The 12,092-nt window shown below is 44.1% G+C and overlaps 1 protein-coding gene across 1 annotated transcript; it reads left to right on the plus strand.

Annotated features, from left to right (window-relative positions):
- The first annotated feature begins 201 nt into the window (after nt 1-201).
- CLDN16 (claudin 16) lies at nt 202-7,587 on the plus strand. The gene is made up of 5 exons (XM_005146523.3): nt 202-318; nt 5,282-5,384; nt 5,646-5,810; nt 6,894-7,085; nt 7,448-7,587. The coding sequence occupies exons 1-5, from the start codon at nt 205-207 to the stop codon at nt 7,585-7,587; spliced, it is 714 nt and encodes a 237-aa protein (XP_005146580.1). The 5' UTR covers nt 202-204.
- The last annotated feature ends 4,505 nt before the right edge of the window (nt 7,588-12,092 follow it).

Here is a 12,092-nt window from a genome sequence, read left to right on the forward strand (position 1 = left end):
CTTTCCCCATTGCAGGTGAGCATTGCTCCTGCAGCCATCACTAACGGATGGCATCTGCAGAAGTGACAAGTTCTGGCTGTTCACAGCCACTGGAAGAGGCTGACAGTGCCCTGGGAGAGTAAGGTTCTACCCTTACCTCAGCTGTGAGAACAAGGGCTGGGCACTGCTTTTCTCACCCCCTGGATGTACTGGGCACCTGCTGGCATGAGGTTTTTCCTCCAGTATGTGGGCTGTTTTTTTGCTTTCTTGTCTACTGGGTTTTTGATAGCATCTACCTGGACAGACTGCTGGATGGTGAACGCTGATGATTCCCTGGAGGTAAGCTGGGGGTGAGGAGAGCCTGATCACCTAAATAAATGTGTCCTAGGCAGACCAAACGGTTCCTGATGTTATTTCTCCACTCCCATGCACTTTTCCCCTGTTGTGCTGGATGAAAGTGGATGAAAATGAAATGAATTACTATGGCAAGAGCAGGGAATAAGTGGTATTTTGTGTAACTCTCCACCAGACTATTATCCAGACTCTGCTCTCAATTAGTATGTTCAGGAAAGGTCTACAGGCTCCATGTTTAAATGTGCATGAATTTCAGTACAGTTATCCTGCATCTCCAGCCTGCATGGATAATTTGGAGACATTTCTAGTTTTGTAAGTCAGATCTGGTGGACAAGTCCAGTGTGTACACCTGTATTCTTCAAGTCTTTTTCTTAACAGCCATTGAACTATAAGGTTAGCAGAAATTTATGGGATGCATGGAGACTGACATCAGATCCAGCAGTCAAAAATACCTTCTTGAACTTGTGCAGACAATGGCATTCTCCTGTTAGAGAAAGGTATTGGCAAAAATAAGTTGCAAATAGGGAAGCAGAATGCTGCTTACATGCAAGGTGTGCTCTAGACTCCAGACCCCCACACCATCACCATTTCTCCATCACACAGTTTTTTTCTTCCCAAAGCAGCCAGCCCATTTAGGGGCTGCATTGTGGGCATCTGCTCTTTGGCAAACAGGATACTTTATGCAGTGAAGATGAAACACCTTCCAAGACAGAGAATTTGGCTGAATGTATCGGAAAGAAACTTTTGATCTGCTATTCAGCACAGGAAACCAGAAGAGCTCCTCTGTAGTCTGTAATTGCAATGCAACGTTAAGCTGCATCACATCAAGTAATGAATTATCTGAGGAAAGAAGGATAAAACTTACTATAAGAAAAATACTGTAAGAAAAATACTTTTTTCTTCTCTATGCCACAAGAAATTCAGACAATCTGATTTTCGGTCTCACCCTAGAAGGTGGGTGGGGATGACCGAAGTCATAGGTCCAGTGCAGTGAGGTTGCTCATGCTCAGTGTGTCTGCTCAGTGAGCTTCTTTGCAGAGAGAACAGTGTGCACCCACTGATGCTGTCTGGGATATCACTCTGCATTTATCATCTTAAATTAACAAGAAATTTAGGTTCTTTTCAGGAAGATGTGAATTGTCTGTAATCAGCTGAAGATACCGATATACTCAGAAAAACCAAATGGATCCCCAACTCTGCGGAAAAACAAGAGGGAAACCCAGCTCCTGAACAGAATGAGTCCAGGAAAGAACCAGTCTGTTACCCTGAGGCTGTGTAACCTTGTCTTCCTGGCACAAAGGCACCTGTGCTGGGCTGTGCGAAGTGCTCCATTAACACCCAGTTTGGTAATTAGCAGCCACTACGCTCGCATTCCTGCTCTGAGTGTGAATACTAAACGATGAAGCAAAACAGCCCCCAGCCTTAATACCTGACCACTGATCTCCTTAATGGTCTAATGACTCACTGCCTCTCTAAACAGGGGAATGCAAGTAAACTGTCCATGGCCAGAAAGGCGTGGGGTCCACAATGACTCCTGTTTTCAGCTGAATAAGGATAAGTCAGGCAACTTAGACTTCAAGAGAAAGGAACTCTATTCTCCAGCATTAGAGAGTCACAGAATCGTTAGGGTTGGAAGGGACCTCTGAAGATTATCTCCTCCGACAAGCAGCTAGAGAAGGTTACAAAGGAACATTTCCAGGTGGGTTTCGAATGTCTCCAAAGAGAAGACTCTACAACCCCTGTGGGCAGCCTGTTCCAGTGCTCTGCCATCCTCAACACAAAGAAGTTCTTCCTCATCTTGAGGTGAAACTTGTGTTTTATTTTATGGCTATTGCTCCTCATCCTGTCACTGGGCACCACTGAAAAGAGTCTGGCACCAACCTCCTGGCACCACCTTTGAGATATTTGTATACATTAACGAGATCCCTCAAAGCCGCTTGGCTTTGACCCTGGCCCCCAGCAGCTGGGAGGGTGTGAAGCCCTCAGTGTGGTTCTGCTGGAGAGGAGCAGCTCAGGACAAAGCAGCCAGGTAGTCGTGGGAGCAGCAGCCTTGTATTGGTTGCAGGTGCCCCGGCCAAGTCTCACAACCCTCATCTTCCCTTCAGATACAATCAGGTTATGTACAGCAACGAAGAAAGTGGTTTAAGCTGTTGTGTTCCATGTAATCAACAAGACAAGGCTGGATCAATTTTTACACTAGTTTGTGCTGGGAAAAAAAACATGTCCTTCCCCACAAACGCTGTGTTGTGTACACAGTCCCTCCCTGTTGCAGGCAGATTAAAAATATTACCACTGTTAAATGCTGCCTGTCTTTCTCTTGTGCTGGCTTTGTAATCATTGTAGGTTGACACCTTTTTATAGTGCGATATAACATTGCTCACATGTTTGTCTTCTCCACTTTTCCCAGAAGGGGAAATGTGTGCTTGTTCTCTCATTTTTTTTGTATTAGAATTATTTTAATATTAATTATACATTATGCATAGGCTGCAATTATATATATTGCAGTCATTATGCAGTTTATGTTTTAAATGCATACTTGTGTTAGGGAAAGCAGGTCGTGGCAATGTGTTTCATAATCCAAGTGGGGGATGAGGAGTTTGGCTGTGATGCTTCACTTCTCAGAGAGTCTTTGGCTGTGCCCACTGAAGCTGGAGTAAATTTGCTATGAGGAGAAAGAGGTGGTAGTGAATTAGTGCTACTAACATGGGACCAGCCATGGGATGGAGAAACCCATGTCCTTATGTGACACCCCAGCCATCCCTCTCCCATTTACAGCAATGAGCTCCCGTGTGCCTGCAGGTCTGTGCTGCCTGTGCTAGCTAAGATGCTCAAGGATGGTTTGGGAGATTAACAACCTGAAGGACAAAGGGTGCACAAAGACATGGGATGGCCAAGGAGGTGAAGAGTCAGATAATAGAAAACTGAATAGCTCAGCAGTGGCCCAGGCCAAGCACAGGTCCTCTCTCTGATGTTTGTTCCCATCCCTTCTGCAGCAGGCAATGAAACACTTATCCCTGCCTGTGCATGGGCTGCATAGAGACGGGCTGATCCCTGCTTCTGCCCTTGCTCAGCACTAGCAGGAGTAAGTGACAACTGAAACATCCCAAGAAACCCAAAACATTTATCAAGTCTGGAAAGGGGGGTGTTTCACAAGCTAGATCATGATCACAACTGTTGCACTGCAAGACTTCTGTTTTGCTTGGAGGCTGATGAAGCCTGGAATCCTGTTAGTCCTTTTATAAATAATTTAGACAAAGATGCTACTTGTAAGATTTAAAAAACAACACAAATGCAAAGAAGTGAGGAAGTAACTGGGAGTGTTAGCTGAATACAGAGTAACATAAATAAGCCTGTGGTGGTTTGGAAGGAACATTAAATGATACAAATGCAAGTAGAAAATATGTAATTTAATAAAAATATGCTAATTTCAAGCACAGCCTGAATGGTGGAGTGTTAAGACAGAAGAGGAGCTGTGGCTACATTAAGAAGATCATGGTAGAAACCTACATCTAGTACAAAAATGGCAAATTGTTTTACATAACACTGTTCTCTTGAAAAACATAGAATCAAGGAAACCAGGTTTTTCAACACTGCCTCTAATTTCTTGTTGGTATCTGTCATTAAACCTGCAGTGAAATTCTCAGAAATTGTAAGTACTTTTAATCTTAATGAAACAAAATGTGTAGCTTGTTTTCATTGAAACATAATGGTATCTTTTTTTTTTTTTCTCTCCAATATGAAGTAGCAAGTAATTTTTACTTGTCTTTTATTCACAGTGCAGTATCACAGAGGTGTACAGTTTGGCTCAGACATTGTATTTTGGAAAAATATTGTTGGTTATAGACTTCAGTACATCTTGAATGAGACTCTTATTGACAGGCTGAGATGTGTTATCTACTTTCTGATTTACACAATATAAGAAAAATTAACTTATTGCATCATCCAAGCAAGCCTGGTCCCCTTCCCCAGTGTGAAACAATTCCCTGGTAGAGTTTCTCCTTCCATTAATTACAGTAGGTGTCACTGGCAGCAGCAGGGCAGACTGGAGTTGAAAGCTGAATCAACATTAACACTGCTCCTTGTATGAGCAATTCCAGGAATGTTTCAGAGGTGCTTGTTGTCATATTTACATTGGTAATGAAAATACCTCCCATAATAAAGCGATTCATGGAAGGCTGGGTGTGATATCTACGCTTCAAGACAGTGGAGCCATGATGCTACTGCAAAGTCTGCCCAAGCCTGGATGTTTCAGCAATGACCATGGCTCGTGCACATGTGGTCCTGTAGCCTGCAGAGCACCCAGAGGCGTAGAACCAGGATCAACACCAGATGCCTCTAATTTTCCAGCCAGTCTTTATGGCTGAGTCATTTGGGGGGAGCCCTCCACGCACATCTGGAGAAGAGCCTACTTCCACACCTCTGCTGAGCAGCAAAGTCATCCTTCACCACACCATGGGCCACCTCCTAAAGCAGGTGCAATGCTTGCCCTGAGAGTCACACTCCCCTCTGAGCTGCTCTTTCTTGTCAAGAGGATGGTGTAGAGGAAGCATGGACAGCAAAGTCTCAGGTCATCTGGTACATAGCCCTACCCTGCTCAGCTTATTTGCATTTGGCAAGGAGTGATCAAACCTGCTCTTAGATCTCTCCCGTCAGCCACCCTCCAACTTCCTTTAGGGTTTTTATCCTTACCATTAGGAAGCTGTGGGTTTTTTTTCTTTTCCTAATGTCTAGTCTGAATTTCTTTTTCTCTAATTTAAAACAATTGGTAGTGACACAGAAAAAATTGTGCTTTTTCTCCATCTTGTTCCTTTTTTTCTTCTTCAAGCTTCACAACTCTGGTTTGCCATCGACAGAATGGGACCAGGATTTCTGTTGAAGGACTAGCTGACCATCCACTGTGTTGGTGGGTATATTAACTTACGGTACCATTTCTCTTCTTAACCCACAGGTGAGTACAAAATGCCGTGGCCTATGGTGGGAATGTGTCACAAACGTTTTTGATGGGATCCAAACTTGTGATGAGTACGACTCTATCTTCGCCGAGCACCCTGGTATGTAAGAGTCAAAGATGTTTCTACGAGTGGTGGGGATACCCAAGTGTATACAAAAGGAGTATCTGTTCTACTCAGTGAGACACGATTTGGTGTGCATACGTATTAAAGCCGTGTTTCTTTTCTCAGTGAGGTGTTACTCCCAGCGGAAGCTGGAGAAAGCTGCACTCCAGGAAAAAAATGTTCCCACAGGATCTGTCCCCATTACCCACCCACATTTCCATTTCTTGTGCACTAGAAGGATTTGCTTTTGTCCTGCAGTGAAGCTGGTCCTGACCCGAGCCATGATGATCACAGCAGATATCCTGTCAGGATTTGGATTTCTCTTCCTTGTCCTGGGACTGGACTGTGTGAAATTCCTTCCTGATGAACCACTCATCAAGCTGCGCATCTGCCTGGTCTCTGGAGTTATGTTGCTCATTGCAGGTATTTCCCTGCTATGCCTGCATCCTGCAGGACATCCTTTGGTAAAGCAGGGAAGCTTTAAAGCCTTCTCTTATTCTGGGGAGAGGAGACAGTGATTTTCTAGAGGGTAAACATGGGAGAAGGATCTTTATTTGCTTTACTTGTGCAAATGCCTCTGTTCACTGCCTGCCCCTAACAGCACATATTATTTATCCACTTATATTTCATGCATTGACCAGGTGACCTGGCTCTGAGTTGACTGACTTCCATTTACTGCTATTTTACTCTGAAGAAGTGAGTGTTGTTGACAAGGCAAAGGGATAATTGCAGAACGACTACAAAGTCCCAGAATCCTGGTTCAGTTCCTGGCTCTACCACAGATTGTGTGACCTTGAGCAAGTCACTAAGCTCAAAATCTCTGCAGCCAATGTCTAATAAAAGGATAATAACACATCCATCGTCCTAGGTGATAAATACCCAAATAAGGTGCTTTGCTGTTACAGCCAGTGGGAGAATTTTAAATGCAAACATAAATAGCTAACTAGATACCAAGTAATTTCACTTAATTTCATGCCAATATTGAGCATCCACCTCTGCTTCATTGTAAACACATTTCACATATAACTCACCCCGATCACTGGGAGCACATGTAAAAAACTTGCGAGTTTCTTTTAAGAATCCTCCATTCACCACCCAGAGTTTGTCTGAAAAATGCAGTCAAAGTTCTGCAGGTCAAGAGAGATTAGAAAATCAGATTCTTGGAGCAACTTTGCAACAGGTTGTTAAATAAGCTGAGAAGGGAAGAGATTTCTGCCTTATACTGCAGAAACCTAAGTGCTGCCAGCTGGCACTGACGGTGTCTGTGAGTGCTGCAAAGTACAGCTTCTGCCTGACAGCTTTCCACCTGGTATCAGTAGGAGCCAGGGTGAACACATGAAAGTGACTGGGCTGAGACTGAGCAGGGACCAAAACCTGCTGTCCGAGGAAGGTCTTTGCATCCTAAAGTCTGATTCATCATACAGCAGGCTATAGCTTCAGGTTTTCTGTTTGTGATCTTGTGATCCATCTGGGGGTTCTGTGTGGTACCTCCCTCCTGTCCTGCAGGTCTCCCAGGAATTACTGGCTCGGTGTGGTACGCCATTGATGTCTACGTGGAACGCTCCTCTCTGGTCTTCCACAACGTGTTTCTGGGCATTCAGTACAAGTTTGGCTGGTCATGTTGGCTCGGCATGGCAGGATCACTTGGTTGTTTCTTATCTGGGGCCCTGCTCACCTGCTGCATGTATCTTTTCAGAGGTGAGGAACTGTGGCAGGGCTGAGACACACTTCAGAGACAGAGACACTGCTCAGGGTGTGCTACAGGTGCTCAGGGTGTGCTACAGGCACACAGGGTGGGGAAAGTCCTTTGGGGACATTCTTCCGGATGGTTGCTCATCCCCAGTAGCAATGTCTTCAGCTGTAAAATGGGAAAAGTCTTATTTCAGCATCTCTAGAAAGCACATCAAGGTCTTCAGGTGGGATCTGAGGTGTCAGTATCACGTTAAAAGTGTTATTATATAATATCTTAGAGTGCTGCTTTCTCTGCATTTTGAGGCTTTGCAGCTGAAAGTCACCAAGCACTCAATAGCAGATCCTATTTCTCTCCCTGTGCCTCACAGAGACCAGCTCTGGAAGACTCCACTCTGCTTACTCCTTGAGGAAAGGCTATTCCTCAACTGGGACAATTGTAACAAATGTGCATTTGCCATCCTCGCAAACAGCTACTGCCAAAATGTATGCAGTTGACACAAGAGTATGAGGAGGAGGTAAGCACTCCAGAACAAGCTCTACTTGCACTTGTATGGCTTGCACAGATACCCAAGTTCCTGGTTGCCACACAGATGTGAAGTTAAATTCTAAGGCTGTACTGTATGCTATAATATTTGCATTATGAGAGCTTCAGAAAAAAATCCTTCAAGAAAGTAATCTCCGAGAAGATCTTGTTTTAGGGAATCCATTGTCTTGAGTGCCAAGGCCACTTGCATAAGCATGGACTGAAATGACCAACACAGTCTTTCAGCATTTGTCTCAACAATATCAATATGAGCGAGATAAATCAGCTGCTCCTGGATCAGATGCCAGTGTTCTGTGTGGAGATCCCCAGACTGTAAGATGGATCTGTTCCATGTCTGCAATGTGTCAACAGACTGTGCAAAGCAGAAAATACAGGTGAAGAGAGGGACTGATCATCCAGCCAACATCTGGACCATGCATACCCAGCATGGGGGTCTGCTGCTCTTAAAGGCAGCTGGAGAGTTTAGCAGAAGATACAGAGATATGTTAAATGCCTGACCCTCTATTTTTCCTGTGAACCTCTGCACTGAGGAAACACTGTAAATTCAGATGCACATTACAGTCCTTCTCAGTATGTGCCAAATGTTACAGATGCTCTAGACTCACAGATATGGAAATTGCTAGCTTCCTTATGCTTAGTAAAAATTTTGCCTGGACAAAGTAAGTGAAGATCCAAGATCTGATGTTGTGCATGACAGTATGTCTATACCAGCTAGAAACTAGGATAAATTATACTGAAACCTACTGTTTCTATCAACAGATATTTAAATCTAGTTCAGGACTGCTGTCCCCTCCCACAGTCCGAGCTCCCATAGGCTGGATGAGGCTAGAGTGTCAGCCATGTCTCCACTAGCATGGGTGAAAAAACCACGTTCCATAAGGATGGATACAAAAATTCTTCTACACCTTTCATGGACACTGAGACACAATTTTCTTAGGGTTGGTAGGAACTGTCCAATTCCAGTCTTTCCTACCGTGAGCACCACGTTATATATTCATAGGGACCAGGGGTTGGGAAGGCTCTCAGCATAGAGATATAGCTGCCTGGGGTCAGTGGAGAAACAACAGCGGAGTCTCAGGAGGGTGTGCACAGCCACAGGTACTGAGGCACAGCCAGAGGTAGGCTTCCTCCACTAACTGCTTGGTGGGGAGACTGGATGGAGAAACTTCCATTCTTTCCCCCAGGCAAATTGAAGTGAAGCCTTATGTTATGAGTGCAGAAGGAGATGGGATGGCTGTGGATGGAGTGGGCTATGTCTCAGACAGCACCTCTGATAGCCCCTACAGTGGAAGATGAGGGGTTGAGTCCTCTCACAGGTTATCCTGGAAGCAACATCTTGTGCAGCAGCACAGAACTGACCAGCAACGTTAAAGCATAACCCAATTCTGACATGACTCCTAATCAAATAACATTCAGGCCCTGGGACAGACAGGACAACATCAGGTCCATATGGCTTTGCTATGGGCTCAAGCATCTCCACAAGGCTCAGACTATTATGAGCCCATCTCAGCAAGACCTCTCATGGCAGCAGTGCTGTCCAGGCAAGGGAGGCTTCACGCCTGTAGAGCTCATGCTGCTTCGGTTGGCAGACATTTATGTTAGCCAAACTGAAAGCAACTTTTTGCCAGCAGATGAGCCATATTGAACAGATGTAAACACAATAGGAGAAGTGGCAAATGCTTTTTTAAAATGTCTTGAGAGACAAAGAGTACAGGAGTTATGAATGGTGTAATGAATCCATGGATTATACCAAGAACTCTCAAAGAGTTCTGTAGGTGATAGAAATTTCTTCCTGTTATTGCAGGAAACTGCATCCAAAGCTTTTTTTCTCTTTTAACTTTTTCAGTGACATTAGATCCATGTATTTGCTGTCAGGCTTTTGAGGCAGAAGAGCTGGTGCTGGTATGGCTGTGCCAAGGCAGGGAAGCTCTATGGATGTTTTTGAGTCTGATTCCTGGGCTGTGGCCCTGCTTCCCTGCTCCTTCAGGGATACGCTAGGAAGGAGAGGGAGGGTGAACCCACTGCAGAGGCAGAGCTGTAGTTAGCATCTGCTCCAGTGCCCACTTGCAGTGTTCCTTCCCAGAGAAGCAAATGTTCTCTTAAGCTCCTCAAGGCAGGAGAGAAGCAGCAATGCCAGGAACTGCCCCAGCTCAACTCACCCAGTGCAGAGATGCTCTTCAGGAGGAGGTACTAAGCAAAGACATCATCACTTGGACCAAGATCCTGGATCAAATCCTTCCCAGACTATGCAGCCAGCACATTAATCCTCCCCGCTAATATTCAGGGACAGTCTCTTGGTTTCTGTTTTCTATAGCTTTTTTCAGGGGCAAGAAGATTATCTCTTGCTGGAAAGATTTATTTCTTGTTTAGCAAGTGAAAAGTAGTCTAGGATCACCTGCTAATCATAGAATCATAGAATGATAGAATGGTTTACATTGTAAGGGACCTTGAAGATCATCTAGTTATGTGAACGTAATGAAGATCTCAGATCACTGATTTATCCTGTTCTTTTCCTCCCTTATGCTGTAGTTGAGGAGTCTTTTGAAGGCCTTTGTCCTAAAGGTCTTCAGTTTGTTTTAAGGTGCTGGGGACTGTTTTGTGACTTGCAACACTTGGATCACACCAAACACTTGCTCAATGGGCACTTTGCGATTGGGGTGAATATAAAGGACTGGTTTCATTAATCCCTCCAGCTCTGTGCTCCTCCTGGGGCTACACAGATATGGCACATACATACCCCAAATACTAGCTTAACTCAGGGTCCATCATCCTCAAATACGCTTTGCGTATGAAGAATGTACATACAAATATTCTTTGCATACAAAGAACATTGAATAAACATTTGTGATTGTTTCTCTTCTACAGAATCTATGTAGAATAAGGGTTAATTCTTTAACCATACTCCTGCTTTAGCCACACTCTATGCTAGCTTTTGAGGATCTGTCTCCTGCACAAGAGGACTAGGAAAAGGTCACAGCAACCCTTAGGTTTTCCAGGTTAATGTTTCGTAACAGCCAGTCCAATGATGCATTGCTTCATTATTCACATCCTGCTGACAGTCTATCTGATGTTTTGATCAGTTGTTAATATTTAATTGTTAATCCACTGATTTAGTTCTGACTCTGATTTCATGACTGCAGTATTTACTCCTCATTAGCTCATTACCATGCCATAATGCAGATCTATTTTAGTTTGGTTGTTTATTCATTAACAAGAAACATCTCAGAAAGTACACAAGACTTACTTTTTCTTTCAAAATCACAAACTAAAGATGCTGCAGGTGAACTCAGATATTAAGGTATTTCCTTAGTACCTACTTAAGAAGAAGCAGTTCAGAAGCAGTTCACTTGGAATTAGAATAGACTGACTTTGCCTTCTGATAGCCACTGATGACTTACCAAAGCTCTTTCCATCTGAGGCCCAGCATTTAATTCTTCAGTGCCAGCACCTTTTAGGCTTCTCCAGATTTTCACTAACGTCCAAGGAGTATTTTTGTACATTTGGGCACCTCGTTGCTTCATTTCCCAGGGTATAGGCAGGGTCAGGTATAAGCACTCAGGGTCAGGTATAAGTACTCTCAGCTAAGGCTGAGAGCTGGGATTCTCAGGTTTCCTCCCTGCTGTATCTGCCTTGTGGTGACTCCTTGAACTTGGGGCTCCTCATTGCCCTCACCACTGACAGCACACAGATTGGTGCAGTCTGCCAGAGATCTGCCTGGTTGCACATTATGGAAAAGAGCAAGGTCTTGTAGGTAAGCTCTTTGTTAAGTTGATTTCATTTTGTACAGATAGGTATTGATTTCCCATTTTGATACATGCAAGTGAGAGAGACAATAAAACAGTATCTGAAACAGCTGCCCTTTTCTGCATGCAGTATTTTGTCCTCTCACTACCTTAATCAGCCTTACTCATAGGGGCTCTTAATAAGCCTGTAATTAGAACTCACTCTGACCTTGTGAACTAGGCTATCTCCTAGTGCAGCTGCATGAATACTTCCCAAAATACAGATTTCTCACCTTTTCACACATGTTGAAATATGAAATATGATTTAGTTCTGAATTCAGTAGATCTGAACAATTATTTTAGTAGATAAGAATGCTACTGAAGAATTCTGTTTTCCTTCCATATTGTAGCATTAGTGAGATGTAATAAATGTGGCTGCCTTTGAACGTCTTGTTTCTCTGACCTATATCCAGGTTTCCTCCAGAAAGTGGTTTGCCAGGTGACCTGCTCTGACTTCTGCGGGGGAAATCACTGCTCTCCTGCAAGGACACACAAAAAGCAATAGCACAAACAGGACCCGCCATTGGGACGGTGGGGTGGGATTTTGGAGGCTGCCCAAAACTTTGGTGGTAGCTACAGACCTCAAGCCCCACTGTACACCTGCAGCAATGGTCCTTTGACAGCTGTAGCCTTTATCCCCAGTTTAAACACATCTACTTATAGTCATTTTATCACCTTTCCAAGTGA

This window comes from Melopsittacus undulatus, chromosome 6 (genome assembly GCF_012275295.1).
Source record: "Melopsittacus undulatus isolate bMelUnd1 chromosome 6, bMelUnd1.mat.Z, whole genome shotgun sequence".
Classification (NCBI taxonomy): domain Eukaryota; kingdom Metazoa; phylum Chordata; class Aves; order Psittaciformes; family Psittaculidae; genus Melopsittacus; species Melopsittacus undulatus.

Excerpts from the sequence above, each read along its gene's own strand:
- CLDN16 (XM_005146523.3), top strand. The coding sequence starts at position 205 with ATGAGGTTTTTCCTCCAGTATGTGGGCTGTTTTTTTGCTTTCTTGTCT. Across the intron at positions 5,811-6,893 it reads AGTTATGTTGCTCATTGCAG|GTCTCCCAGGAATTACTGGC; the intron begins GTATTTCCCTGC and ends CCTGTCCTGCAG. Across the intron at positions 7,086-7,447 it reads CTGCATGTATCTTTTCAGAG|AGACCAGCTCTGGAAGACTC; the intron begins GTGAGGAACTGT and ends TGTGCCTCACAG.